Source organism: Aphis gossypii, chromosome X (genome assembly GCF_020184175.1).
Source record: "Aphis gossypii isolate Hap1 chromosome X, ASM2018417v2, whole genome shotgun sequence".
In the NCBI taxonomy this organism is placed as follows: domain Eukaryota; kingdom Metazoa; phylum Arthropoda; class Insecta; order Hemiptera; family Aphididae; genus Aphis; species Aphis gossypii.
In genome coordinates this window covers 39,422,287-39,449,821 of record NC_065533.1, presented here as the reverse complement: position 1 = coordinate 39,449,821, position 27,535 = coordinate 39,422,287, and the positions used below count along the sequence as shown (strand labels likewise).

The 27,535-nt window shown below is 25.5% G+C and overlaps 3 protein-coding genes across 8 annotated transcripts; all 3 read right to left on the bottom strand.

Moving 5' to 3' along the window:
- Nucleotides 1–1,184: 1,184 nt before the first annotated feature.
- On the bottom strand, nt 1,185–20,559 carry LOC114129439 (lachesin-like). Of its 6 annotated transcripts, none has more exons than XM_050207517.1 (7): nt 20,204–20,559; nt 19,966–20,113; nt 18,165–18,363; nt 17,895–18,082; nt 14,999–15,262; nt 14,798–14,934; nt 14,068–14,406 (listed from the first exon to the last, which is right to left on the bottom strand). In XM_050207517.1, exons 2-7 carry the CDS (start codon nt 20,022–20,024, stop codon nt 14,366–14,368), a joined length of 888 nt encoding a protein of 295 aa, XP_050063474.1. In that variant the 5' UTR covers nt 20,025–20,113; nt 20,204–20,559; the 3' UTR covers nt 14,068–14,365. The 6 variants fall into 6 exon arrangements, with proteins under 6 accessions (XP_050063471.1, XP_050063475.1, XP_050063473.1 ...); XM_027994186.2 differs by having other exon boundaries at nt 18,165–18,406; nt 20,204–20,557; XM_050207514.1 differs by lacking the exons at nt 14,068–14,406; nt 14,798–14,934; nt 14,999–15,262; ... (2 more) ...; nt 19,966–20,113; nt 20,204–20,559 and adding exons at nt 1,185–1,366; nt 1,750–1,886; nt 1,953–2,216; ... (1 more) ...; nt 2,607–2,851; nt 4,511–4,712.
- On the bottom strand, nt 7,897–12,136 carry LOC114129438 (lachesin-like). The gene is made up of 6 exons (XM_050207519.1): nt 11,927–12,136; nt 9,661–9,908; nt 9,337–9,579; nt 8,953–9,216; nt 8,752–8,891; nt 7,897–8,363 (listed from the first exon to the last, which is right to left on the bottom strand). Exons 3-6 carry the CDS (start codon nt 9,573–9,575, stop codon nt 8,323–8,325), a joined length of 684 nt encoding a protein of 227 aa, XP_050063476.1. The 5' UTR covers nt 9,576–9,579; nt 9,661–9,908; nt 11,927–12,136; the 3' UTR covers nt 7,897–8,322.
- Nucleotides 20,560–21,499: 940 nt separating the features above from the next.
- LOC114129436 (lachesin-like) lies at nt 21,500–22,676 on the bottom strand. The gene is made up of 4 exons (XM_050207209.1): nt 22,435–22,676; nt 22,051–22,314; nt 21,952–21,989; nt 21,500–21,540 (listed from the first exon to the last, which is right to left on the bottom strand). The coding sequence occupies exons 1-4, from the start codon at nt 22,674–22,676 to the stop codon at nt 21,500–21,502; spliced, it is 585 nt and encodes a 194-aa protein (XP_050063166.1).
- Nucleotides 22,677–27,535: the final 4,859 nt, after the last annotated feature.

Genomic DNA, 27,535 nt, shown 5'->3' with positions numbered 1-27,535 from the left:
GACAAAAAAAAAAAAAGAATTATTGCATTTATCAATGAATTTAAAAACTATAATAATTCCGACGCAATAATTATTTTCATATAATTATACTAACTACTTTTTTTTTATACTTGTATAATAGTCATCTATATCGGTACACCGAATATTACGGATACTTATCAGTTATCATGGTTATTACCGCCAATTGACCATACATACACGCATACGGCATACTTCAGAATTAGATAAAAAATAAATAATAGAAACGACACTTCGTCAACGAGAATTGATTTTCATTTTTTTTTATCTACTTTTTGAAAACGGGACAATAGACATTTAAGTGTCCCGAAGCTATCCTTAGAACAACAGGACAGAAATACAAAAAGCAGGACTGTTCAGTGTTCCGTTCAAAACGAAACGTAGTAGGTATGGTATTTCTAACAATTAATTCAAACATATTCCTTTGTTAAGTATAATTAATAAAAATAATAACAAAAACTTGTTTTATTGCCTTTTATTTTAAACAGAAGAAATCGTAAAGGCGTACATTATCATTTTACTCACAAATAATCTTTAGACAGACTCCACCGATCGTAATATGATACTTATGATTATGATATGTACGTAGGTCGTAGTTATTACTATAACGTCGTAGGTATACTATACCTACGTGTAATATAATGTATATAGGTAATTGCTGAATATGAATCATCACTTTACTTAAAAAAGAATTTTAAAATAAATTCATAGTAGTAACCTGACCGTGCTTTAGATTTATAAATTCGAAATATTGTATAAATTGAATATTATAAGCAAAATATTACCAGTATTATCAAGTGTTATTCGCTCTTTTCAATTAATATTTAAATATAAATTACATATGATAAACAAATATGTTTTCATACTACTAATATTGCTTATATTTTATTATAAATTGATATTATTCAAAAAATAGTAATGATAATGATTTAAATTTTGTGATATTGAAACAATTCTTCTAAATAATATAAATCTGTAAGTTTTATTATTATATCTTAAAAGGCTTTTAGCTAACAATTTTTCGTTACAACTGTTTTAATCAGTTGCATAAATATTAAAATAAAATTTAATTACATAAATGCATTAAGACAAAACATAACTACTTATCAAATATTTAATTTAGATCTTAAATAAAATGGTATCTTTTTAAATTAATTTAAATTTAAATCATTATTATGTTATTTTAGAATATTATTATTTCATCATTAATACATTGGTTTTGGACAGAAATATAATAATTTAATGTATATAAATATAACACGGGTAAACAGCTACAACTATAAAAAACCAGCAGCTTGCTTTGTTGATTAATCTTCACAGTGAGGATGGCATTGTGGATATAGTGTTTCTGTAAAATAAACAAATATAATAAATTAATAAATTTAATTGTCAAAAAATTAATATCGTTTTAAAACTTGCAATAAAAAAAAATTTAAGTAAATATTAAAATGATATAGTTAAAAAATAAAATAAGTTGATAGAAATACATCAATAAAAAAAAAATATTTGTGATACCATAAATAATTATACATTGATACAGCGTTTAATTTGTACAGTATAATTCAGTGAGAAACTGTATAAAAATTTGATTTCATTTAATTTCACATCAATGAACATAATTGTAAAATTATATTTAAAATCTTTTCATATTACATTATCACCTATACAACTTAAGCTAATCAAATTGAATGCATACGATTTTATGCATATATTTATTAAAATAATAATTACTATAAACAGTTATAGTTATTTCAGCAGCTCCCAAAATATTTGATGCTTTGCAAATGTAATCACCATAAAGATAATTTTTAATTTTTATAAGTAAAGTACTGTCCATTTTGTCGTCAGCAGTAGCAAAACTTGAAATCCTAATCACAAAAAAAAAAAAATCATATTACATGTTCTTCCATCGATAACAATGATTAACATTATACCAGTAATGTTGATTATTCGATAGTTCTAATCCTTTAAATATCCAAGTGATGGATGGTAGAGGATTCGCCTCAACACGACATACAAGATATACGTCATAATTTACACCTTGTCCCACTCTAGTTGGTGAAGCAGTTACAACTGGAGGAAATTCTACATCTATAGAAACTTTACGGCTGGTATCATTCCTGACACCATTTTCAGCTATACAGTAGTAGTTTCCACGATCTTTTTTTTTTAAAGAAGGAAAATCCAAAGCGTTACCTCTAGAAAATGTAATGCATAATTAATTTATGTAGTAAATATTTAATAAATTATGCTTGAAATAATGTTTGATTTGTTTGTGTATTTTATATTATTTTTGATACCTATACATTGATACTCACATTGATAAAAATGGGTTGTTAGGTTTCCTCCAGAAAACTCTTGGATAAGGATATCCACCAGCAAAACATCCAATTATGAACGATGATTGTGCTTCTTCTACACCTAATGATTTGGTGGAGTTAGCAGATATTTTGACATTAAGATCACAGCGATAGATGACACTGGCATCTTCATCCTGAAAACTATGAATCTGAAAGTATATATTATTTCCAAATTAGATTGTTATTCAATAGGCACATGGGATTTATATTTTTTTCATAACTAGTTACATGTATTATGTATCGACTGCTATCTTGTTTTATTTGTGTTATCAATGAAACTGTTGGATCTTTGACAATAAGTGTACTTCCAACAAGTTCAATAGATCCATTTATTTGATCTTTTGCAATCTTAACCCACAAAACATTGTGTTCTCGGGAATGTCTGGTTGAACAATCCAAATCTATTTCACCTCCGACATCTATTTCAAGTCTTTGTGTAATATGTGTTATATATGGCCTTTTTTGCGAATAAGCTAAAATTAAAATTGTATTATTATTAATTAGATCATGCAACATTAAAACTTTTATGTATAATGTATATAATTATTTATAATATAGCAAATCTGTAACATAAATAATATATTTTTTATAGGTATTACTGTATTATAGAAGTTAGTAATTATGTTGATAAATATTTGAAAATATTTTTAACTAATACTATTATATAAAAAAAATTACATTAAATTAAGCATTAACAAACTCTATTTTGTGTTGTTAGTGTTAATATTACAGTAATTTTATGTATCATGAACTTTAAAGGTAAAAAAACATATTTTCTAGTAAATGTTCTTTGAAATTTTAATTTTATAGCAGATTATAATATGTAAAACATAAAAAAATATAATTGCACTTAATAACATAACTTATATAAATGATGTTTAGTTTAAAGAGAAACCTTTTAATTTGATGATGGACAATTGATCATAATATAATAGACAACACAAAATTATTCTGTAATATGTTGATATACTATGTTTGTATGAAAAATATTATCATTGTTTATAAATACTAGTATGTATTAGTATTATATAATATGTATTATATTATGTATTAGTTTCTAAAATTAAAAATTTAATATATATTTTCTATTAATGATTATTACATTATAATAAAAATATAAATATAAAAGTGCCAACTTCTAAAGATTAACTGTGTGATAACGGATAACAAAAATTGTAAAAATTATTAACCAAATCATTTTTTTTATCATAACATACATTATTATACATTATACATAATATATTAGGTATATTTTTGTTATTAATAATTAGAGATGGGTATCAATCACTAACATCAAAAATATTATTATATTATTAGTTTGTATGGTATTCAGTAGGTAGCAATAGTATTCAATAATACACAATTGTAATAAAATGATGAAATAATATTAAAATAACTATAAAATATATAAAAAATAGAATCTAGAACTAAAAAAATTGTCAACGGATGTAAATTATTTATTTTTCTTTAATATATAGTATGGGCACTAGATGTGTTAGGCAGATCCGGTAGCTTGTTCATAAATTAAAATCCTCATTACTGTTAAAATTGATTCTAAGAGTTTTTGGGTGAGGTTAAGCATCAAGGTTTAAGGGCATAAAGTCTGATAAAATTACTAGTAAATTAACCACTGGACTGAGATATAATAAGTAGGTACCTAGGTATAGGGCGTACTAAGTATTTTAGTGTTTACTTAAACTTTAAATATAGATTGATACCTACCTTCATGTATTATATTATATCTATTACTACATTACTACCTACTGTGTATATTATAAATATGCATAAGTCACCCAAGTGCTACACAATATTATCCTTCTTTTATAACTGGTAATAGTGTAATAGTAATTTATTGATAAGTGTTTTTCATAGGGAGGTATTATACTTGACAAAGTTTTATTAGTGATCTGTATAGTTTATACTTGATACTTAACTTATATAGACATGTTTGTGATCATAATACAGAACATAGGTAATTAGTGCTGTAATAAGTAGGTCAGATAAGAAATAATAATAATAATAAGTATGACCTCTAGACTTTCTACTAATTAAGTTAAAGACAGGTTTGGAATCTGGTCTAACTAACGTTACTTCTGCCATTTATACAGTGTGCTAAACAAGTAGGTACTCACCGATATTGATGTTTAGCAAAAGAAGTACGGCATAGATGTTGTTCATTTCGAAATGTCAGTAGTAGTATTGATATATATTTATTAATAAACTCAATCTTCTTTTATGGAAATAAATAAGGAAATTACAAAATTGTTGTTAGTTTGGCTAAAAAGGACACAAAGAAAGAATACCGATAAATGCAGTTTAAAGAAGTAGTGCACAGGTTTTCGTACGTTTTCGTTAACACTGAGGTTGTGTTTATGTTATGTTTTGAAAAACAGTGTATCCAAAAAGTGGGAATCACAGTTATGTAATATATCAGTGGAAATATTTTGTCAATTTTATTTAAAAAAAATAAATACATTTATTGCACTTATCAATAAATTAAATAATATTATGATAATTCCGACGCAATAGTTATTTTCATATAACTATACTTACTACCTGACGGATTTAAATTTTCATTTCACAAGACTATCAAACGATGTTGAACGATGGCGCTGCGTACAAAGATCTTGTTTTATTAATTGGAAAAATAATGTATTGATCGACGAATCATTATCACACAACCAAACATGTACTGAAGAAAGTACACTTCTTAGACAAGCGATTAGTAATAGTGCCAAAAGAATAGGCTTAGAAGATATTTTCGAAAGGCCTTCTAAAATATTGCATCGTGAATTAAAAAATGATGATCTCAATTTAACGCGTAATGATTGTATTCTAATTCGAAAAAATATGTATAATGCTAGAAAAGCCATACAACCAAAAATTCCGAAAAATATTGACGATGGTTATAATGCACTAAATAATTTAAAACTAACAATAAATTGAGACAAACAATTTTTATTAGTTAATGATAAAGTTAGTAATATTATAATTTTCTCCACAGTAGAAAACTTAAAATTGTTATGCTCGAAAATATTATTTATGTAAATGGAACATTCAAAAGTGTCCCAAAGATATTAACTCAAATGTTTACAATCCATACAATGCATAACAACCTTTACTTTCCTTTAATATTTTGCTTATTCGAAGATAAAAGTAGTCAAACATATTTATTTTTTTATTTATTTATTTTATTTGTTAACGGGCTGGGCCCTATACAACAGTTTAACATAGTACAATAATATATAATTTAAATAATTAATACAATGACACAATTAATTTTATATTAGATAATAATTCCATAATAATAAGTATAATAAATGGTAATAGGTACAAAAAAATAAAAAATATTTATAATTATAAATTATCAGTTTTGATGAACGGTGCTCTCATTGGCCAGCCGCATCATGCGGTCTAACGGATTATTCCTGCCATAATTAGAAGTGTGCGCAGGAACAACGAAAGGAGCATGGTATCTAGTAGTACGGGAAGGAACTTTGAAATTTAATAACGAGAGAAGTGAGGGAGCATCAATACGACCATCAACCAGTTTATTTAAGCTATACTAGGTTATACACAAACTTTTCAGTTATTAATCGACGAATGTATTAAGATTAATTTAATTTTTAAACCAGAATTCATATATGCAGATTTCGGGAACGCAATTCATTTAGGTGCTCTTTCAACATGGCCACAGTATTGGTCAGTATACGGGGGTATACGGCGTACTCGTATACTCACTTCTCAAGTTTTTTTTTTTAGCGTATACTTTCTAAATAAACGGCGATACGCAGGTATACGGCCGTATAGCCCCGTACCTATTAGAATTTTCGGTGATAAAAACAAAATGTTCTGTATATTTGTAATTTTCATTTCTTAGATAGTATATTATTTTACTATATTTTAGTATAATATTATTAGCTGATTATCAAAACAAATTTTGAGAACCAAGTACCAGTATTGTATAGTAGATACCTATATAAATAGGTATATTATGTCTATTTTTAACTTGTTATGTTTGTAAATGTATAATATTAATAATTATGTATGCAGGCATAATTATATAAGTATAATATACTATTATAATATATAATATTCTCCGTACTTCAATTCTGAATCGTTTATATTTATAACAATCTTTATTAGAATTATTTAAAAAAACTATCGTCTATAATCATTATAAGCAGCAATCACTAATCAGTTACCAGTAAGTTTACTCAAAGTTTGTAACTGTTCTAATTTACTACCTAATAATTGTTTTTAGTTCTTCGTTGGTCAAAGTGATAAATCTGTGCGAGAGCTACAGCCGAGTGTGAGTACTATTCTTGTTAATTTTATATTTTAAATTAAAACGGACAAATTTTTTATAAGAAAATACAACAATTAATTTGTTTGTCTACTTTGTAGTTTTTATGGTTAATTTTGTAATATTTGAGTAACAAAATACAATAATTCTCAACATTTGGGGTAAAATACCTACTCAAAATTTTTAGTGCATATTTTGGTTTTAAAGGCTATAGATAATACATTTAATTTTAAGAGTACATTTAAAATAAAAAGGCATTTTGTGGTTTAATGTGTATGTTTTTCATGGAGTTAGTTGTTGAAAATACTTGTATATTTGTAATCTGATAAGTAGATAATTTGGTTGTTATATTATTCGAGCGAAGTGAGAAAAATTTTTTTTTGATTTAATTTTATAGTTATAATATCATTGATACCTAAGATCTAGAGAGCGTAGGTATACCAACGAATATTTTTAGCAATACACCACTGAATTAGCCAGATAATAGTATTAAAGGTTGTCGCTTTCATATTACACAAAGCTGGTGGAGAAAAATACAAACTTTAGGACTTAGTAATGAATAAAACAGGATTCTGAACTAGGTAAATACTTGTAATATTTTTTTGAATTACTACTTTTAAAGCCTGCAGAAGTTGCTGATTGTTTTATAGAAGATCTAATGTCTATTCAACCAAATGATCAACGAATACAAGAATTTACGGATTATATATTAAATAAAAATGAAATGTAAAAATGAGAAGGAAAATGTTTTTTTGCTTAGACTCAACTAATGTAACACCTGAAAAAATCCCGGATCCAACTAGTGTGATACCTGAAAAACACCGGGACTTAACTTGGTTAAATAAGGATATTTCGGACCCAACTAGTAAACACTGCATGTGAAATTCTCACTTTAAATTGGTTTACTATTATCTTTCAACCAATAATAACAATTTTTAATTGTATAACCAATGTATTTTCGTGTATAAAACTAAAAACTAAAATAAAAAAAATTGTAAGAATTTTTAAATCATATAAGATAGCTGAAGTTTTAAAATTTTGCTTCACAAAAAAATGTTTGAGTAAGGCGCCACTGGTTATTATAGCTGTAGGCAATAATAGTTAAACAATTAAAATATTATGTTAAAACAATGTAGAGATGTCTACTAGTTACCATTTTACGATTCAATAAACGGCCCAAATATTTGCAAATATCATAAACTGGAAACTCAATTAAAATGTATCAATATATTTCAAAATTGGATTTAAATAAACTTAAATTATTCAAGCCTATTCTAAGGTTCTAACTTTCTAAGTCACTAATAATGTTCAAAATCCATTTATCAAATTTAGTTGTATCATTTTAAAGATAAAGACTTCAAAGGAAATTGCGAACATAATAAACATGAAGCTGATCAAATTATGTCTACTTTTGCAATATAGATAAACTAATAAATAAAATGGTATTTTTTTAAATTTAAATTTAAATTTAAGTTAAATTTTTCAATATAAAATAAAATCAATCTGTTGTTATTTTAGAATTCTAATATTTCATTATTAATACATTGTTTTTCAATAGAAAAATAATAATTAAATGTATATAAATATAATACAGGTAAACAGCTACAACTAGAACAAAACGGCAGCTTGCTTTATTGATTAATATTCACAGGCAGGAGGACATTGTGGTAATAGCGTTTCTGTAAAATAAACAAAACAAAGAAATTGATAAATATATATTAATTGTCGAAAAATTAATATCGTTTTAAAACCTTGCAAAAAAAATTTTTTTAAGTAAATATTAAAATAATATAGTTGAAAAGTAAAATCAGATGATAGAAATACATCAATAAAAAAAAAATTTGTAATACCATAAGTACGTATTCATAAATACAGTGTTTAATTTGTATAGTATAATTCAGTGAGACACTGTATAAAAATTTGATGTCATTTAATATCGTATAAATGAACATAAATGCAAAATTATACTTAAAATCTTTTTATATTACATTTTTAATGAAACAACTTAATTTAATTTAATTGAACTGCATTAGATTTTATGCATATGTTTATGAAAACAATATTTACCATAAACATTAATTTTTATTTCAGCAGCTCCTAAATTATTTGAAGCTTTGCAAGTATAATCACCATAAAGATAATTATTAATTTTCATAATTCGTAAAATACTGTCCCTTTTGTCATCAGCAGTAACAGAATCTGATATCCTAAAAATAAAAATAAAAATCACATTAAATATTATTTCATCAACAATGATTAAGATCATACCAGTAATGTTGATTATTAGATATTTCTATTCCTTTATATATCCAAGAGATGGCTGGTTGAGGATTCGCCTCAACATGACATTCAAGATATGCGTCATAAAGCACAGCTTGTCCCACACTAGTTTGTAAAGCAGTTATAACTGGAGGAAATTCTACTGATATGGAAATTCTACGGCTGGTATCATTCCCGACACCATTTCCAGCTATACAGTAGTAGTTTCCACGATCTTCTTTTTTTATAGCAGGAATTTTCAAAATGTTACCCCTAGAATATGTAATGCATAATTAATTTATGTAATTAATAGTTAATAAATTATGCTTAAAATAATGTTTAATTTGTTTATATATTTTATATCATTTTTGGTACCTATAAATGGATACTAACATAGATAAAATTGGGTTATTAGGTTTCCTCCAGAAAATTTTTGGAGTAGGATATCCACCAGCAAAACATGCAAGTTGCACTGATTGACGTTCTACTACAACTAATGATCTGCTAGAGTTCTCATAAATAAATGGTTGATTACCCACCAATAACTGGGTGTAATACGAAATTTTATCGTTAATCCCAGTTATCACATCACAGCGATAGATACTGGCATCCATCATCTTCCTGAACATCATGAATCTAAAAATATATATTATTTCCAAATTTGATTGTTATTAAATATTCGCATGGGACTTATATTTTTTTTTCATAACTATTTACATGTATTATGTATCGACTGCTATCTTGCTTTATTTCTGTTATCAATGAAACTCTTGGATCTTTGACAATAAGTGTACTTCCAGACGAAAGTACAATAGATTCATCTATAGGATCTTCGGCAACTTTAACCCATGAAACATTGAATTCTCGAGAATATTTGGTTGAACAAGCCATTTCAGCTTCATCGCCGATATCTTTTACAAGTTTTTGTGAAATATGTGATATAAATGACGGTTCTTGAGAATAAGCTAAAATTAAAATTGAACCATTATTGTAATTAATTAGGTTATGCAACACCACAACTCTTGTGAATAATGTATATAATAATTTATAATATAACAAATCTATATCATATACAATATGTTTTTAAAAGTAGGTTAAATATTTTTAACTGATACTATTATATATATAAAAAAAATTATATTAAATTAATAATTAAGAGTATATTATGATGTTATCATTTTTAAACCACAGTAAATTTGAATTAAGCCAAATCCATTTTGTGTTGTTACTTTTAAGATTACAGTAATTTTACCTATCATAACATTTAATAGTAAAAAACATGATACATTTTTGCTAGTAGATTTTCATTGAAAATTTTATTTTATAGCAGATTATATTATGTAAATTATAAAAAAATACAATTGCACATAACAACATAACTCATATAATTTTTATAATTTATAAATCAAACCTTTAAATTTGATGATGGACAATTGACCATTATAGACAACAGAAAAAGATTCTGTGGTATGTAAATATTTAATACACTATGTTTGTAAGAAAAAAAATTAGAAAATAGACACTAGTACCTATGTATCATTAATGATAATATCTTCATAATAAGTGAACTAAACAAAATACAACTTTTAGTGGATTTTATTTACTTGTTTATTTATAAAAACTGTGGTTTCTCTTTGTTCAGTCTGAACAGTGTAAGATTAATAGTATTAAAGCAAAAATACAAATAAACTAATATTATTGAAGTACATTTTTAACAATATAATTTGAATAATATAAACATAAAATGTTATAAATAAATTAGTTATACGTATTAGTTAAACTAATATTAATTTAATGAAATTTAATTATAAAACTGTATTTGTATATATTATGTATAAAACCTGATACATTTATATGAGATATGTCAATGTTTAAAATTAATTTTAAAAAACATAAATGAAAAATAAAACTGCTCATAAATTTGTTGTTAATGTTTATAATAAATCAAGTTTTTGTTTCTAATTGTCTGTTGCTTGATTGGTTAATTTTATAAAAACATTAATATAAAAGTGCCAACTTCTAACGATGACCTGTGTGATAACGGATAGAAAAAATTGTATAAATTATTAACCAAATCATTTTTTCATCATAACATACATTATTATACAGATACATCTATTATTTTCTATTTTTGTTATTATTTATTATAAATAGGAATCAATTGCTAATATCAAAATTATATTTTATTTTTAGTTTATATGGTAGTCAATAGAAGTAGTGTTCGATAATACACATTTGTAATGAAATAATGAATTAATATTAAAATAACTGTAAAATATCAAAAAAAAAAAAATCTTGTACCTAAAAATTGTCAACGGATGTAAAGTATTTATTCTTCTCTAATATATAGCATGGACACTAGATGGTTAGGCAGATCTGGTAGCTTGTTCTTTAATTCAAATTCTCATAACTGTTAAAATTGATTCTAAGAGTTTTAGGGTGGGGTTAAGCACCAAGGTTTAAGGGCATAAATCCACTAACCACTGGACTGAGATATAATAAGTAGGTACCTAGGTATAGGGCGTACTAAGTATTTTAGTGTTTACTAAAACTTTAAATATAGATAGATACCTACCTTCATGTATTATATTATATCTATTACTACATTACTACTATATATATTATGAATGTGCATAAATCACTTAAGTGCTACACAATATTAACCTTCTCTTATAGCTGGTAATATTGTAATAGTAATTTATTGATAAGTGTTTTTCATAGGGAGGTATTATACTTGACAAAGTTTTATTAGTGATCTGTTTAGTTTATACTTGATACTTCACTTATATAGACATGTTTGTGATCCTAATACATAAAATAGGTAATTAGTTCTTTAATAAGTAGGTCAGGTAAGAAATAATAATAATAATAATGAGGGGTGTGACTCCTATGCTCTTCACTAATTAAGTTGACAACAAGTTTGGAATTTGGTCTAACTATCGTTACCGCCGCCATTCATGAGATATGTTATACAAGTACTTACCGAGATTGATGTATAAAAGAAGTACGGCATATATGTTCTTCATTTCGAAATATCAGTAGTAGTATTGATATATATTCACTAATAAACTCAATCTTTTTTTATGGAAATAAATAAGGAAATTACAAAATTGTTGTTAGTTTGGCTAAAAAGGACACAAAGAAAGAATATCGATAAATGCAGTTTAAAGAAGTAGTGCACAGGTTTTCGCATGTTTTCGTTAACACTGAGGTTGTGTTTATGTTGTTTTGAAAAACAGTGTATCCAAAAAGTGGGAATCACGGTTGTGTAATATATCAGTGGAAATAATGGTTATCACCGCCAATCGACCATACATCCCTTCATACTTCAGATAAAAAATATACCTATTATAGAAACGATACTTCGTCAACGAAATTTGATTTGGGGTTTTTTTATCTACCTTTTGAAAACTGGGCATTTAAGTATCCCAAAGATTCCCTTCTCTCTTTTGAAAATCTCCACCGATCGTTTATGTTACTTATGATTATAATAATATGTAGGTAGTTGATATAAATATTATACCTGTAATACAAGGTACCTAGTAGAATTGTTGAATATTAGAATATGCAACATCACTTTCCATAAAAAAATATTTTAAATAAATACATGGCTAGTATTTTGTTTATTACTTAATAGCTATGTTAGTATTTTTTTTTTTTGCATAAATAATTTATTTACATTAGTCAAAATCATTTGGAGAATATGACTGGGGTGGTTTTCTAGACCTAATTGGTCTGGATGTTTTATTATGCACCTATTGTTTCGGTATTTTCAGTTTTTCATTTATTTTTCTAGCGGTTGTAATAGAATGACTTTCTGGTATCAGTGATATATCAATAAGTAATTGATCATTATACCTTTTCCAAATAGTTCCATCATAATGTGTATTGCAACTAATGGATTTAATAATAATACATTTATGTAATTTATTGTTATTATTCCTATAATCTCTAGCTAAGATATTATCACTTGTATCAAATGATACCATCCTATTACCACCATTGTTTATTAGTGATATTTGTTGTTCAATAACCACTTTATTTGTATTCTGCATTTACGCTTCAAATTGTAAATGTGTTGTACGACTTAGGTTAGGTTAAAATTAGCTGCCCGGAGGAAGCAATGCGAAAGCGGTCCCCTGCCGGTCGTCGATTTCAACCCGGAAAAAAAAAGGTTAAAATTAGCTGAGTTGGAGTTTCTCGTGTTGTTGAAAGAGGTGTATTACATTAAAATTTTTTATTTAATTGGGATTGTGCAGTCGAGCATTTTTCAAAGACATTTTTTACTGTTTTGACCGCCGCTTCCGCACAACCGTTTGATTCTGGGTGGAATTGTGTGCCTGTTATGTCCTTTATGTCTAGATTTTCGCAATATGATTGAAATTCAATACCGGCGAAACATTATGCCCTATCTTATGTAATTGTTATTGGAATGAAATCGTGCTATAGTTTCTGAAAATTTTTAAGAACAATAATATGTGCTATCATAGAATTCACTTGAAATACTTCTAACCATTTTAACAATGATAAAGAAATTTTTATTTTGAAATGGTCCAAGAAAATCGCAATGCACTCTAGCCCACAGTTTTTCTGACCAAAATATTTTCAAAAACATTAATAAATTTTAAAGTAATGAGTGTTGTTTGATAAATAAATTATGTAGTATACTTATAAAGCACTATTCTTTTACTTGATAAACATTGAGACTTTGAGAATACATTAAAACTTCTTTATGACGGAATTGGCTGAGACCAACAATTTTTTCCGTTTTAAAGAGGATTCCGTCAAATAGAGGGTCCATTATAAAGAAGTTTTACTATAAAAGAATTGTGCAATAATCTTGCCATAGATTTATAAATTCGAAAAATTGTACAAATTGAACACTATGAACAGAATATTACAGTGTTATCAAGTGTCATTCGCTCTTTTCAATTAGTATTTAAATATAAATAACATACGCTAAATGAATACGTTTTCATATTAATAATATACCTTATATTATATTATAAATTGATATTATTCAAAAAATAGTAATGATAATAATTTAAATTTTATAATATTGAAATAATAATTCTAATAAATATGAATCTGTAAGTTCTATTATTATATCTTAAAAGGCTTTTGGCTTACAATTTTTCATTACAACTGTTTTAATCAGTTGTATGAGTATTAAAATAAAATGTAATTACATAAATACATTAAAACAATACATTACTAACTTATCATATATTTAATTAAGACCTTAAATAAAATGGTGTCTTTTTAAATTAATTTAAATTTTAATCATTATTATGTTATTTTAGAATATTATTATTTCATCATTAATACATTGGTTTTGGACAGAAAAAAAAAATTAAATGTATATAAATATAATACGGGTTAACAGCTACAACTATAAAAAGACAGCAGCTTGCTTTATCGATTAATCTCCACAGTGAGGATGGCATTGTGGATATAGTGTTTCTGTAAAATAAACAAATATAAGAAATTAATAAATATATGTTAATTGTAGAAAAATTAATATCGTTTTAAACTTTGAAATAAAAAACTGTTTTTTATGTTAAAATGAAAATTATATAGTTAAAAAATAAAATCGGTTGATAAAAAAACATTAATAAAAAAATATATTTTGTAATACCATAAATACTTATTCATTAATACAGTATTTAATTTATATAGTATGATTCAATGAGAAACTGTATAAAAATTTGAATTCATTTAATTTCACATCGATGAACATAAATGTAAAATTATATTTAAAATCTTTTCATATTACATTATCACCTATACAACTTAAGCTAATCAAATTGAAGGCATTAGATTTTATGCATATGTTTATGAAAACAATATTTACTATAAGCAGTGATTGTTATTTCAGCAGCTCCCAAAGTATTTGATGCTTTGCAGATATAATCACCATAAAGATAATTTTTAATATTTATAAGTAAACTACTGTCCATTTTGTCGCGAGGAGAATCAAAATTTGATATCCTAAACACACAAAAAAAAATTATATTACATGTTTTTCCATCGATAACAATGATTAAGATCATACCAGTAATGTTGATTATTAGATATTTCTACTCCTTTATATATCCAAGAGATGGCTGGTTGAGGATTTGCCTCAACACAACATACAAGATATGCGTCATGATTTACAGCTTGTCCTACTCTAGTTAGTGGAGTAGTTACAACTGGAGGAAATTCTACTTCTATGGAAATCCTACGGCTGGTATCATTCTTGACACCATTCTCAGCTATACAGTAGTAGTTTCCACGATCTCTTTTATTTATAGCAGGAAATTCTAAAATGTTACCTCTAGAAAATGTTATTCATAATTAATTTATCTAGTTAATGTTAGTAAATTATGCTTAAAGTAATGTTTAATTTGTTTATATTTTTTATATTTTTTTTGGAACCTATATTGTAGCCGTGTTCAGCGCTTATTTATATAAAAGAATAAGTTAGGCCTTCACAACTGTGAGGTAGGCAACATAATATGTAGCACTACCTCAGCATATTCAAATAAAATAAAAAAGTATAAAAAGATAGTTGGTGGCAGTTAGTTTATTAAAATATATAATATCAAAATTGCCTGTATGGCTGTATAAATAATCAAGTAATATTATTAAAATAAGAACCTTGGTACAGCAATACAAATAAACAAATATAATAAAAAATTACAACATAAATGTAAAAAAATTCAACTGCCTGATTGGCTCAACAATACAACATAATAATATAATTTACAATGCCCGTTTGGCAATACAATAGCAAGAAATATTAATGATAATATATAATTGAAAAAAAAGGCTTAAATGGCTATAATATAATAACAAAATTAAATAATAAATAATGTGCCTAAAAGGCTATCAAAATGTAATAATAATATAATATAAAATAACCTAGGACCCGTCGGTCATACACACAAATATTTGGTCGACCAATACTTATTTAACAGTTGAGACACACCTCGTTTTACACCCACGCTACCGCACCAACTGCCACCAAGGCCTGTCAGTATGTCAAATAAGTAACAGTAAAAACAAATTGACCCTGCGTACTTGCGAATGTGTGCCGACAACTGTTCACGAAGACTTCACAACAATGAAACACTGAATGCAGCCGGGACAAAATCTCTAGTATCAGGGTCGGCCTGGGCCCTTGCCGTATTATAGTTCCTGGGCCATTGTACTGTGTTACACTATACAGCATAAATAAATCACTACCTAAAGATATTTTATTAAATATAACAATTATATTGTAAAATTCAGTTAGTTTTCTATTCTATTTTTGTTTCAAAAGTAAAAATATTATGTTATAAATTTGAATGTGGAAAAGAACAACAATCATTATTTATGTTATGTACAAATAATTATGCGGGTAATTACGCGAAGTCGATGGCACAAACAAAAATTAATGTTATATATACATATATAATATACATATACATACATTATATTATTTATATGTACTATTATAGTTATTAATAAATTAAGACACTTGTAGATGGCGGTGATAATTCGATAACATACCCGGCATTTCCCTCATTTGTTTTTTGTACTTCGTTATTTGTAGGTACGAGTGTCGAGAGAATGTGTTTTTGTCTCGAGTTTATTATTATAGTGTTTTAAATTTTAAGTAAATTATTATTATTATTATATTAGTTTCGTATTTTTTCGAAAATATTCCTTATGGGGCCTAAATCAAAATTAGGAGCAGCAAAAAGAGATGCAAAATTTCATAAAGAGTAAATGGAAGATGCTAATAAATAATAATCCAAAGCAAATGAAATTAAATTTTTAGCCTTCACGTATTCAGCAAGGTAATGTATAAGATATATATTAATAGAGGAATTATCAAAACAGCCTGGTCTTTTCAATAATTTATATATCGTTTTCAAATGTGTTTTAATAATACCATTAACACAAGTAACGTGTGAAAGAGTTTTTTCGAAATTAAAAATTATTAAAAATAGACTCATATCAACACTTTCTAAAAATATTCTTACTCCATTAATGCTAATATAAAAAGATCTAACTGAAAATATAAACAAAGAAGATATGATAAATGAAATTTCCAAATCTTCAATGGAATTAAAAAAGCTACTTCAATCATTTTTTCATGTAGATACCAGTATGTATTTTATTATTTAACATTATCTACTTGATAATATATTTATTAAAAAAGTGAGTTTTAATAAAGATAAATTTGAATATTTTTATGAACTAAATATTTAATTCCAAAATAATTATACTTTCCTTTCCTTATTTTGATGTTTGGTTTAATTTTCTAAATTATTGGCCCAAAAAAAAATTCCTGCCTGGGCTCTCAGGTATCCAGGCCAACCCTGTCTAGTAAACACTACTGTCCCCACGAGCAACGAGATACACTAAAACACATTGCATCACTACACAAATTGCTGGTAATTTTGACCACCCTAAACTAGGGAAACAAATTAATAATGGCAATAAAATTGCAAATGAACGATAATTATCAGACGATTAATCACAAATCCAATAACAACGTGGTTTGGGACGACTGCAAACAGCATATGAAATTGATGAAACAAACACGATGCTATATACAGCTGAAGAAAATGAAATGATTTGAATTCACAACTGACATGCAAAAAAAACTAACTGAACGGTCTTTCATTGTCACCACACTAAACAATAAAACAAGAAAAACTAAGAACTTTGTGACACTGAATGCATGACTAGACGAAAGTAACTTTGAAACTTTGAACATAAACAAATATGTGAAAACTGAAAAACTGATAATGATTCCACAGGTGGCCGGTCGCACACAAATGCTTGATAAGCGTCCACCGACGAAGGCTGCAACTGTGGAACGCACCATTACGTGCACATAAAAAGGATAACATATAACAAAATGAAATGAAACGGAACATACTAAATTGAATACCAACATAAATATTGATACTCACATAGATAAAAATGGGCTATTACGTGTCCTCCAGAAAACTCTTGGATAAGGATATCCACCAGCAAAACATCCAAGTTCCACTGATTGTGCTTCTTCTACAACTAATGATTTAGTGGAGTTAGCAGATATTTTGGCATTAAGATCACAGCGATAGACGATACTGGCATCTTCTTCCTGAATACTATGAATCTGAAAATAAATATTATTTCCAAAATAGATTGTAATTCAATATTCACATGGGACTTAATTTTTTTTTTTCATAACTAGTTACATGTATTTTGTATCGACTGCTGTCTTGCTTTATTTCTGTTATCAATGAAATTTTTGGATCTTTGACAATAAGTGTACTTCCAGAGAGTTCAATAGATGCATTTAGTTGATCTTTTGTAACCTTTATCCATAAAACATGGTGTTCTCGGAAATGTCTGGTTGAACAATCCAAATCCATTTCATCCTCGGTATCTACAAGTCTTAGTGTAATATGTGTTATATATAGCGAGTTTTGAGAATAAGCTAAAATTAAAATTGAATCATTATTATTATTATTTAGATTATCCAACATTAAAACTTTTGTGAATAATGTGTATAATTATTATTCATTTATAATAAAGCAAATCTGTATCATAAATAATATATTTTTTATAGGTATTATTGTATTATAGAAGTTAGTAATTATGTTAATAAATATTTGAAAATATTTTTAACTAATACCTACTATTATATAAAAAAAATTACATTAAATTAAGCATTAACAAAATCTATTTTGTGTTGTTAGTGTTAATATTACAGTAATTTTATATATCATGAACTTTAAAGGTAAAAAAACATATTTTCTAGTAGATTTTCTTTGAAATTTTAATTTTAAAGCAGATTATAATATGTAAAACATAAAAAAATATAATTGCACTTAACAACATAACTCATATAAATAATGTTTAGTTTAAAGATAAACCTTTTAATTTGATGATGGACAATTGATCATAATATAATAGACAACACAAAATTATTCTGTATTATGTTAATATACTATGTTTGTAAGAAAAATATTATCATTGTTTATAAATACTAGTATGTATTAGTATTATATAATATGTATTATATTATGTATTAGTTTCTAAAATTGAAAATTTAATATATATTTTTTATTAATGATTATTACATTATAATAAAAATATAAATATAAAAGTGCCAACTTCTAAAGATTACCTGTGTGATAACAGATAACAAAAATTGTAAAAATTATTAACCAAATCATTTTTTTTATCATAACATATATTATTATACATGTATATCTATTATATTAAGTATATTTTTGTTATTAATAATAATTAGAGATGGGTATCAATCGCTAACATCAAAAATATTATTATATTATTAGTTTGTATAGTATTCAGTAGGTAGCAATAGTATTCAATAATACACAATTATAATAAAATGATGAATTAATATTAAAATAACTGTAAAATATAAAAAAAAAATCTAGCACCAAAAAATTGTCAACGGATGTAAAGTATTTATTTTTCTCTAGTATGGGCACTTGATGTGTTAGGCTTGTAGATTGTAGGTTAGTTAGTAGATTGTTTATCAGTTAAAATCCTTATTAATGTTAAAATTGATTCTAAGAGTTTTTGGTGGGGTTAAGCACCAAGGTTTAAGGGCATAAAGCCTTATACAATTATTAGTAAGTTAACCACTGGACTAAGATATAATAAGAAGGTAGTTATAGGGTGAACTAAGTATTTTAGTGCTTATTGAAACTTTAAATATAGATTGATACCTACCTTCACTTCATATATTATTATATTATATCTATTACTACATTACTACTGTAGTTGATATTTAAATTATATAGACATGTTTGTTATTATAATACAAAACAGGTAATTAGTGCTGTAATAAGTAGGACTTAGGTCAGATAAGAAATAACAATTAGTAATAATAATTATAATAATGAGGGGTATGACCTCTAAACTCTCTACTTGAGTCTACTAATTAAGTTGAAGACAGATTTGAAATCTGGTCTAACTGACGTCACTGCTGCCATTTATGAGATGTATTAAACAAGTACTTACCGAGATTGATGTATAGGAAAAGAAGTACGCCATAGATGTTGTTCATTTCGAAATATCATCAGTAGTATTGATATATTATATTCATTAATAAATTCAATCCTCTTTTATGGAAGTAAATTATGAAATGACAGAATCGTTGTTAGTTTGGCTAAAAAAAAAAACAAATAAAGAACACCGACAAATGCAGTTTGAAGAAATAGTGCACAAGTTTTCGCGCATTTTCGTTGTCACTACTCACTGAGTACTGAGATAATATTTAGGAAAAAAAGTGTATCCAAAAAGTGGGAATCACAGTTATGTAATGTATCAGTGGAAATATTTTAGCAATACTATTAAAAAAAATAATAATAAATCTATTGCATTTATTAATAAAATATTAAATATTATGTTAATTCCGACACAATAGTTATTTTCATATAACTTTACTAACAATTTATTATTTTTTTTATTAAATTTGTATTATCATCCATCTCGGTACACCGAATATTACTGATAGGTACTTATCATCAGTGGTCATCTCCGCCAATTTACCATACATACATGGCACATGCTCACTTTTGCTATCAATTATAACGATTTTTAACTTTATTACCAATGTTTTATCGTGTAGAAAACTAGATACTCAAATAAAATAATTATAAAAAAAAATTGTGAATATTTTGATAGCTGCACTTTATAATTTTACTGTACAAAATATTTCTAGTTAAGCGCCACTGGTTATTTCTTATTATAAATGTAACCTGTAGGCAATAACATTAAAACAATTAAGAGATTATGTTAAAACAATGGAGAGAAGTCTACTACTATCCATTTCATGATACAGTAAATCACCTAAATGTTCGCAAATACTTATTATAAACTGGAAATCCAGTAATAAAGTTTCAATATATTTCAAAATTGGCTTTAAATAAACTATAAAGGAAATTGCAAATATAATAAATATGAAGCTGATCAAATTATATTTTCTACTTCATGGATAAACTTTTTTTTAATCATGCTTATAAGTTAAAACAATAAATTATTTGTAGTAAATTGTTTATATCATAATTGCATTTAACTTTTTTTTTATATAAAATTCATTCCGTCTAATTTTATAGTTTAAAAATAGTAATGATAATGATTTAAATTGTGTGATACTGCAACAATACTACAAAATAATATGGATGTGTAAGTTTTATTATAATAGGTATCTTAAAAGACTTTTGGCTAACAATTTTTCGTTACAACTTATTTAATCAGTTGCATACCTAGGTAGGTACCTTATTATTAAAATAATGTTTAATTACATCAATACATTAAGATTGAAACAATATATATTTAATTAAGATGTTAAATGAAATGGTATCTTTTAAAATTGTATATTAAATTAAATTTAAATTGTTCAACATAATGGAATATCATTATTATGTTATTTTGGAATTCTATTACTTCATCATTAATACGTTGGTTTTGGACAGAAAAATAATTAAATGTTCATAAATATAATACGGGTAAACAGCTACAATTAGAACAAAACAACAGCTTGCTTTGTCGATTAATCTTTACAGACGAAAGGACATTGTGGTAATACCGTTTCTGTAAAATAAACAATAACAAGAAATTAATAAATATATATGTTAGTTGCTGAAAAAATAAATCGTTTTAAACCATGAAAACAAAACTATTTTTTAAGTAAAAATTAAAATAGTATAGTTAAAAAGTAATATCAATTGATGATAATACATTAAAAAAAAAAATGTAATGTCATTTAATATCGTATAAATGAACATAAATGCAAAATTATACTTAAAATCTTTTTATATTACATTTTTACTTAAACAACTTAATTTAATTTAATTGAAATGCATTAGATTTTATGCATATGTTTATGAAAACAATATTTACCATAAACATTAATTTTTATTTCAGCAGCTCCTAAATTATTTGAAGCTTTGCAAGTATAATCACCATAAAGATAATTATTAATTTTCATAATTCGTAAAATACTGTCCGTTTTGTCATCAGCAGTAACAGAATCTGATATCCTAAAAATAAAAATAAAAATCACATTAAATATTATTTCATCAACAATGATTAAGATCATACCAGTAATGTTGATTATTAGATATTTCTATTCCTTTATATATCCAAGAGATGGCTGGTTGAGGATTCGCCTCAACATGACATTCAAGATATGCGTCATAAAGCACAGCTTGTCCCACACTAGTTTGTAAAGCAGTTATAACTGGAGGAAATTCTACTGATATGGAAATTCTACGGCTGGTATCATTTCCGACACCATTTCCAGCTATACAGTAGTAGTTTCCACGATCTTCTTTTTTTATAGCAGGAATTTTCAAAATGTTACCCCTAGAATATGTAATGCATAATTAATTTATGTAATTAATAATTAATAAATTATGCTTAAAATAATGTTTAATTTGTTTATATATTTTATATCATTTTTGGTACCTATAAATGGATACTAACATAGAAAATATTGGGTTATTAGGTTTCCTCCAGAAAATTTTTGGAGTAGGATATCCACCAGCAAAACATGCAAGTTTCACTGATTGACCTTCTACTACAACTAATGATCTGGTGGAATTATCGTAAATGAATGGTGGTCTACACACCAATAACTCGGTGTCAGCAGATACATATGACGAATGTAGTAAGAAGAGATTTGGATTTTGAATTTTGATTCGCCATTTTTTATTCCAGTCAGCCATGAGGTTAAGGTGAAGTTGAAGGTTGTTGGAAGCTATGTTAGGATTATCATGGATAGAAATAATTATGGCCTTGTCATTGGCAAACTTTACAACGGCTGTGCTCAGAGAGATGGATCGGTCTGCAGTGCAACTAACGATTTTTAATTTTTTTTAGCTACATTAAAAACAACTCATAAGGTACCTTGTATTAAATTTTCAAAACTTTTTGGTCATCCAACAATTTTTTATCGACACTTTAAAAAAAATTTCTCAAAAAAATCGAAAATTTCAGTGGTCTATAAATAACTCAAAAAAAGTCAAAATTTTTTGAAAATTTAAGTATATACGGATACTACTGACATTAACATTTGGTGAAAATTTCAAATATTTTCAGTGATTAGTTTTTGAATTACAACCATAAAAAAAAAAATCGATTTGGTCGAAAACTGGTTCGCGTAAAAATTGCCGTTTTTCCGTCATTTTTTTTTTGTTTTTCTCGATTTTTTTGAAAACTGTTGGAAAATGTTAACTTTTTACCTCTATAATGCACCAAGGATATTCACTTTTACATCGGAAACCACCCCCATTGTTTGAAATTGGAGCATTATTTCGACTAGTCATGCTGTACACAGACACAAAAAAAAAACACACATCATTGTAAAATCAATACATTCTTCACTTCGTTCAGAATCTAAAATATATTTTAAAATTGCAATAAAAAGACAAAAATAATTTTCTGTACTTAAAAATAATGAAAAATTTATTGATGAAAAATTTAAAAGTGTGTGATGCATCATACAAAACATTTGAAGCCGAGCAAAGTCTCACATACACTTCTTTGTTCAATCCTGTTTATAAGATAGAGTGGGAGTATATGTCAAGTGCAAGAACACCATACACTTTTAAATTTTTCATCAGTAAATTTTTCATTATTTTTAAATACAGAAAATTATTTTTGTTTTTTTATTTTCACAGAAGACCTTTTTTATTTTTTCAACCAATACAACATGAACCAAATAAACAACCATGTGAGATTTCATTATTTTTAAATACAGACCTGCAGTTACCTTAAACTTGTGATGCAGGAGTAAAAATAATTTCCAAAAATATTTTTCATAAATTAAAATAGGCAAATACATGGAAATACACAACAACGAATAATACATTAACTATTGTATGCCAAGGAACAAAGAACCGTATTTATATATATAAAAAATTAAAAATCATAAGTTTATTAAATTAAATCACGAACGTATGGCGCATGCAGAGAACATATAGTATTAAATCAAACTAGGGAAATAACTAATAACTTCACACCCTAAATTGTAGTAGGGAACATTTTATCTGCAATAAATATCAAAGTCAAAGATATAGATATTAAAATAGAAAAGTTTATTAACTTTGTGCTTATAAGCGCAAGTTAGATTCATACAAGCTCGATAGCGTTCACTAAATGATACATTCATTAGACTAAATTGAAAGTATGTTAAACGAAGAAATACTAAAACAATCGGGAATAGAATCTAAAAACAACACTAATTTTTACTTAATGTATGCAGTAGGTGTTAGGTTTGGTTATGTTTGGTAGTATTCTCATTATTTTTGCTAGTATTTTTTATCAATATAAGTTATAAATTTAATTTGACCACTATGAAGGCAATAGGCCATCAAAAAATAAACGTAGATAACGACAGAGTAAATAAAGGTAGAAATGTTATTTATGTAAAAAACATGACTAAAAGGAGGCACAGCTGAAGAGCAATTACTAGGCGATACACCAGATAACTTAGCCTTGAATAAATGCCATCCTTAATAAAATAAAATAAAAAATATATATAGAAATAATATAAACCATATAGGTATGTACAAGAACAATAATAATTGAATTAATAAAGATGAAATAAGAGTTGTAGTCATATCAAATGAAAATATATGAAAATTAACATTATAATATAAGTATAAAATTTTAATACTAGTATTGAATTGTTTGCATTCTGCAGAAACGAGTCACATAAATTCGTAATATTGGATTTCGAGTTTTCAATGGTGAACAGAACAAGTATGGTAGTCATCTCCGGCGCTATGTCAAATAGCCTAGACCCATATAAGATTAGGAAACTGGAAGGACGACCTTTAATGTTACCATTAAATGAAGAAGCTAGACCTGTGGGTGAGACGGAGCTTCAGGTAACTGTTAGGGAGATTAAGAGAATTTTTAAGGTTAAAACCGAGCTAAGAAATGCTTGTCTGGACCAGATAAAACAGAGTTTGAATTCAACAAAAAACAATTTAACAAAAGAGTAGGTACATTAACAGTTATATAAGAAGTGGTAATAAGGAGAACGTAATAGAAGTGTGGAACGGCCAGATAAAAACATTTTAAAACGATTAGATTTAGACCATTATCCAATATTGACATGACTTGCTACGATAAATATTTTAATAAAAAATTTTATACATAATTTGAAAAACTAGATAATAGGTAGATAATTTTTAAAGTAGATATAGGAACATGTGAAAGTCAGGAAGGCTACTTAATTTGGTAAACACTCATGACATTATATGTAAAAAGAAACACAACATTACGTATGTACATGATCTGAGAATGGATATCGAATAATGAATATACAAAATGTTAATTTGATTATGTGATACGTAAACAGCACTATGAAAATTTAATTTAACATTTTTAATATTAACAATATTTTTTTTTCTTTCCCACACTTTTCAAATTTATATAATGAACATATATCTTTAGTACTATTAAAAGCCTTTACTCTTATCTTATTCGTCCTCATCTAGAATATGCTTGTATTAAATGGAAAATAAGTAGGTACTATAACTCATTGACGTTAATGAACTCTCCCATAAAAATACACACCTAAAAAAAAAACTCTCCTATAATAATTTAATATATTAATATTATTATCAGCCGGGGATACCTTAAGTAGTATAGATTTTTTTTTTTAATAACTTCTATCATTCTAATAACCTATATTATACACCTATCATATACTATTTCTAGTTAATATTTTATTAATAATCAAGTTGACAATGTGTGAAATACTTAAATATATTACCCAATAAGTATGTATGTAATTTCTTATTTTTAAATATTTTTTCTTCCTTATTATTATCATATTATCATGTTACATAGTTTTAGTATAAAGTATAAACTAATCAATTTAATATTATATTATTATTCTACAACTATTTTCTAATTTACCTATATTGAAACTATATTTTATAATTATTCGTTGATATTACTTTAGTACTTTACTGCAAATTGGGCTAACGCATGTTATTATTATTAAATAAATAAATAGGTAAATAACCATAAAACAACATAATAAAAACTGGAAGTCGTCAACCCTAATTATTATTATTACATTAATATACCAACTACGTATTTTATTGTATTAATCAAAAAAACATAATTGAGAAACTATACTAACTAATATACTTACTTTAACCAATATTATATTCAATATAGGAACATATAAATATATAACATAACCATTGTAACTGAAATATTAAAAAACGTTTTATATTAAATTTATTTAATTATTTATACTTTTTATTTAAAAAAGGTTCATAGAATAAATAGATAATATTGTATTTAAAATCAATCTAATGATGAAAATTTCTATCATCGGTAAATTGTTTTTGAATTACCTACAACAAAATAACAAAATTCTATACCTAACTACATATTTTACGAGTGAAAATGCAATTTAGCAAAAACTTCTTAAAAAATTAATTTTAATTTTCAGAAGAATTTTTGTTTTATAAATGTTGAAAACCTAATGAATTTTGTCAAAATTTTATTTTAAAATCGCTTATACAAATTTTGTTTATTAATTTACGCTCATCTTATTATTATTTTTATTAATGACAAATTTTGAGAAATCTTGTTTTAAATTATTAGGTAAGCTATTTTTCTAGATTCAATTATGAAATATTTATATTTTTTATTTAATTATACTTGATATATGTTTTACTAAATAGTAATAATTAATAAATGTACTAAAACTGCATTTTTGTTTTAGATTCTAAGAAGAGCAATGAATATATTGATGTCGACCAATGATTCGATTTTGAACTTAACAGGTCAAAATTAAAAAATTACCAGTATTTAATTACAGTTGTATCCAGTTTTCAACTAAATCGATTTTTTTTTTTATATGTTTCGAAACGAATAATTAATGAAACATACAATTTTCATTAAATGGTTATATGATTATTTGCTATGCCTAATATAATTTTCAGAATATTTCTACTCTTTTTTTAGATAAAAATAAGCATATGAAAATTTCAAATTATTTTGTAGTAAGAAATTTTTAAACAATTATCTGCTTTTAAGATAAACCTATGATTTGAAAAATTTAATACAATATTTTTTACATATTTTCAACCTATATAAAAAAAAAAATTTCAATCAAATTTTATCCCTATAATAACAATTTCTCGTCTTCAAACAACTTTTGTGTTTCGTGGTAATTTAAAACCAAATAACCATTGATACTTGAGAATTTCACAAAATGTTTAATATTTGATACCTTTTATACTATTTATAGGCATGAAAAGTTTTAAATTTTTTTCAGTAATTTATGAAAATGTATTAATTTTTGTAAATCATTTTATCAAAACAATAATTTTTTATACATATTTGAAAAGTTAAACTTTGAACTACATAAATTATACATTTTAACAATAAGTAACAATTTAATGATTTTGTGATAAATCAAAAACATTATTCTTAGGAACTCTAAGCTTTACATATATTAATTATATTATTATAAATTTTACTTAGGGCAATGAAAATTTTCATTTATTTTAACTATTTTAAAATATTATCTATTTATACTATGAACCTATTT

What these genes read in the sequence shown, in the direction of transcription:
- LOC114129436 (XM_050207209.1), bottom strand. Translation starts at nt 22,676, where the DNA reads ATGGCTGACTGGAATAAAAAATGGCGAATCAAAATTCAAAATCCAAAT. An exon ending in TCTAATAATCAACATTACTG is followed by an intron (nt 21,990 to 22,050) that starts GTATGATCTTAA and finishes TTTTATTTTTAG; the next exon opens with GATATCAGATTCTGTTACTG. An exon ending in TGCTGATGACAAAACGGACA is followed by an intron (nt 21,541 to 21,951) that starts GTATTTTACGAA and finishes TTTATTTTACAG; the next exon opens with AAACGGTATTACCACAATGT.
- LOC114129438 (XM_050207519.1), bottom strand. Translation starts at nt 9,575, where the DNA reads ATGATGTTCAGGAAGATGATGGATGCCAGTATCTATCGCTGTGATGTG. An exon ending in TCTAATAATCAACATTACTG is followed by an intron (nt 8,892 to 8,952) that starts GTATGATCTTAA and finishes TTTTATTTTTAG; the next exon opens with GATATCAGATTCTGTTACTG. An exon ending in AATAAAAATTAATGTTTATG is followed by an intron (nt 8,364 to 8,751) that starts GTAAATATTGTT and finishes TTTATTTTACAG; the next exon opens with AAACGCTATTACCACAATGT.
- LOC114129439 (XM_050207514.1), bottom strand. Translation starts at nt 4,556, where the DNA reads ATGAACAACATCTATGCCGTACTTCTTTTGCTAAACATCAATATCG. An exon ending in AACAACCCATTTTTATCAAT is followed by an intron (nt 2,217 to 2,336) that starts GTGAGTATCAAT and finishes TACATTTTCTAG; the next exon opens with AGGTAACGCTTTGGATTTTC. An exon ending in AATAACTATAACTGTTTATA is followed by an intron (nt 1,367 to 1,749) that starts GTAATTATTATT and finishes TTTATTTTACAG; the next exon opens with AAACACTATATCCACAATGC.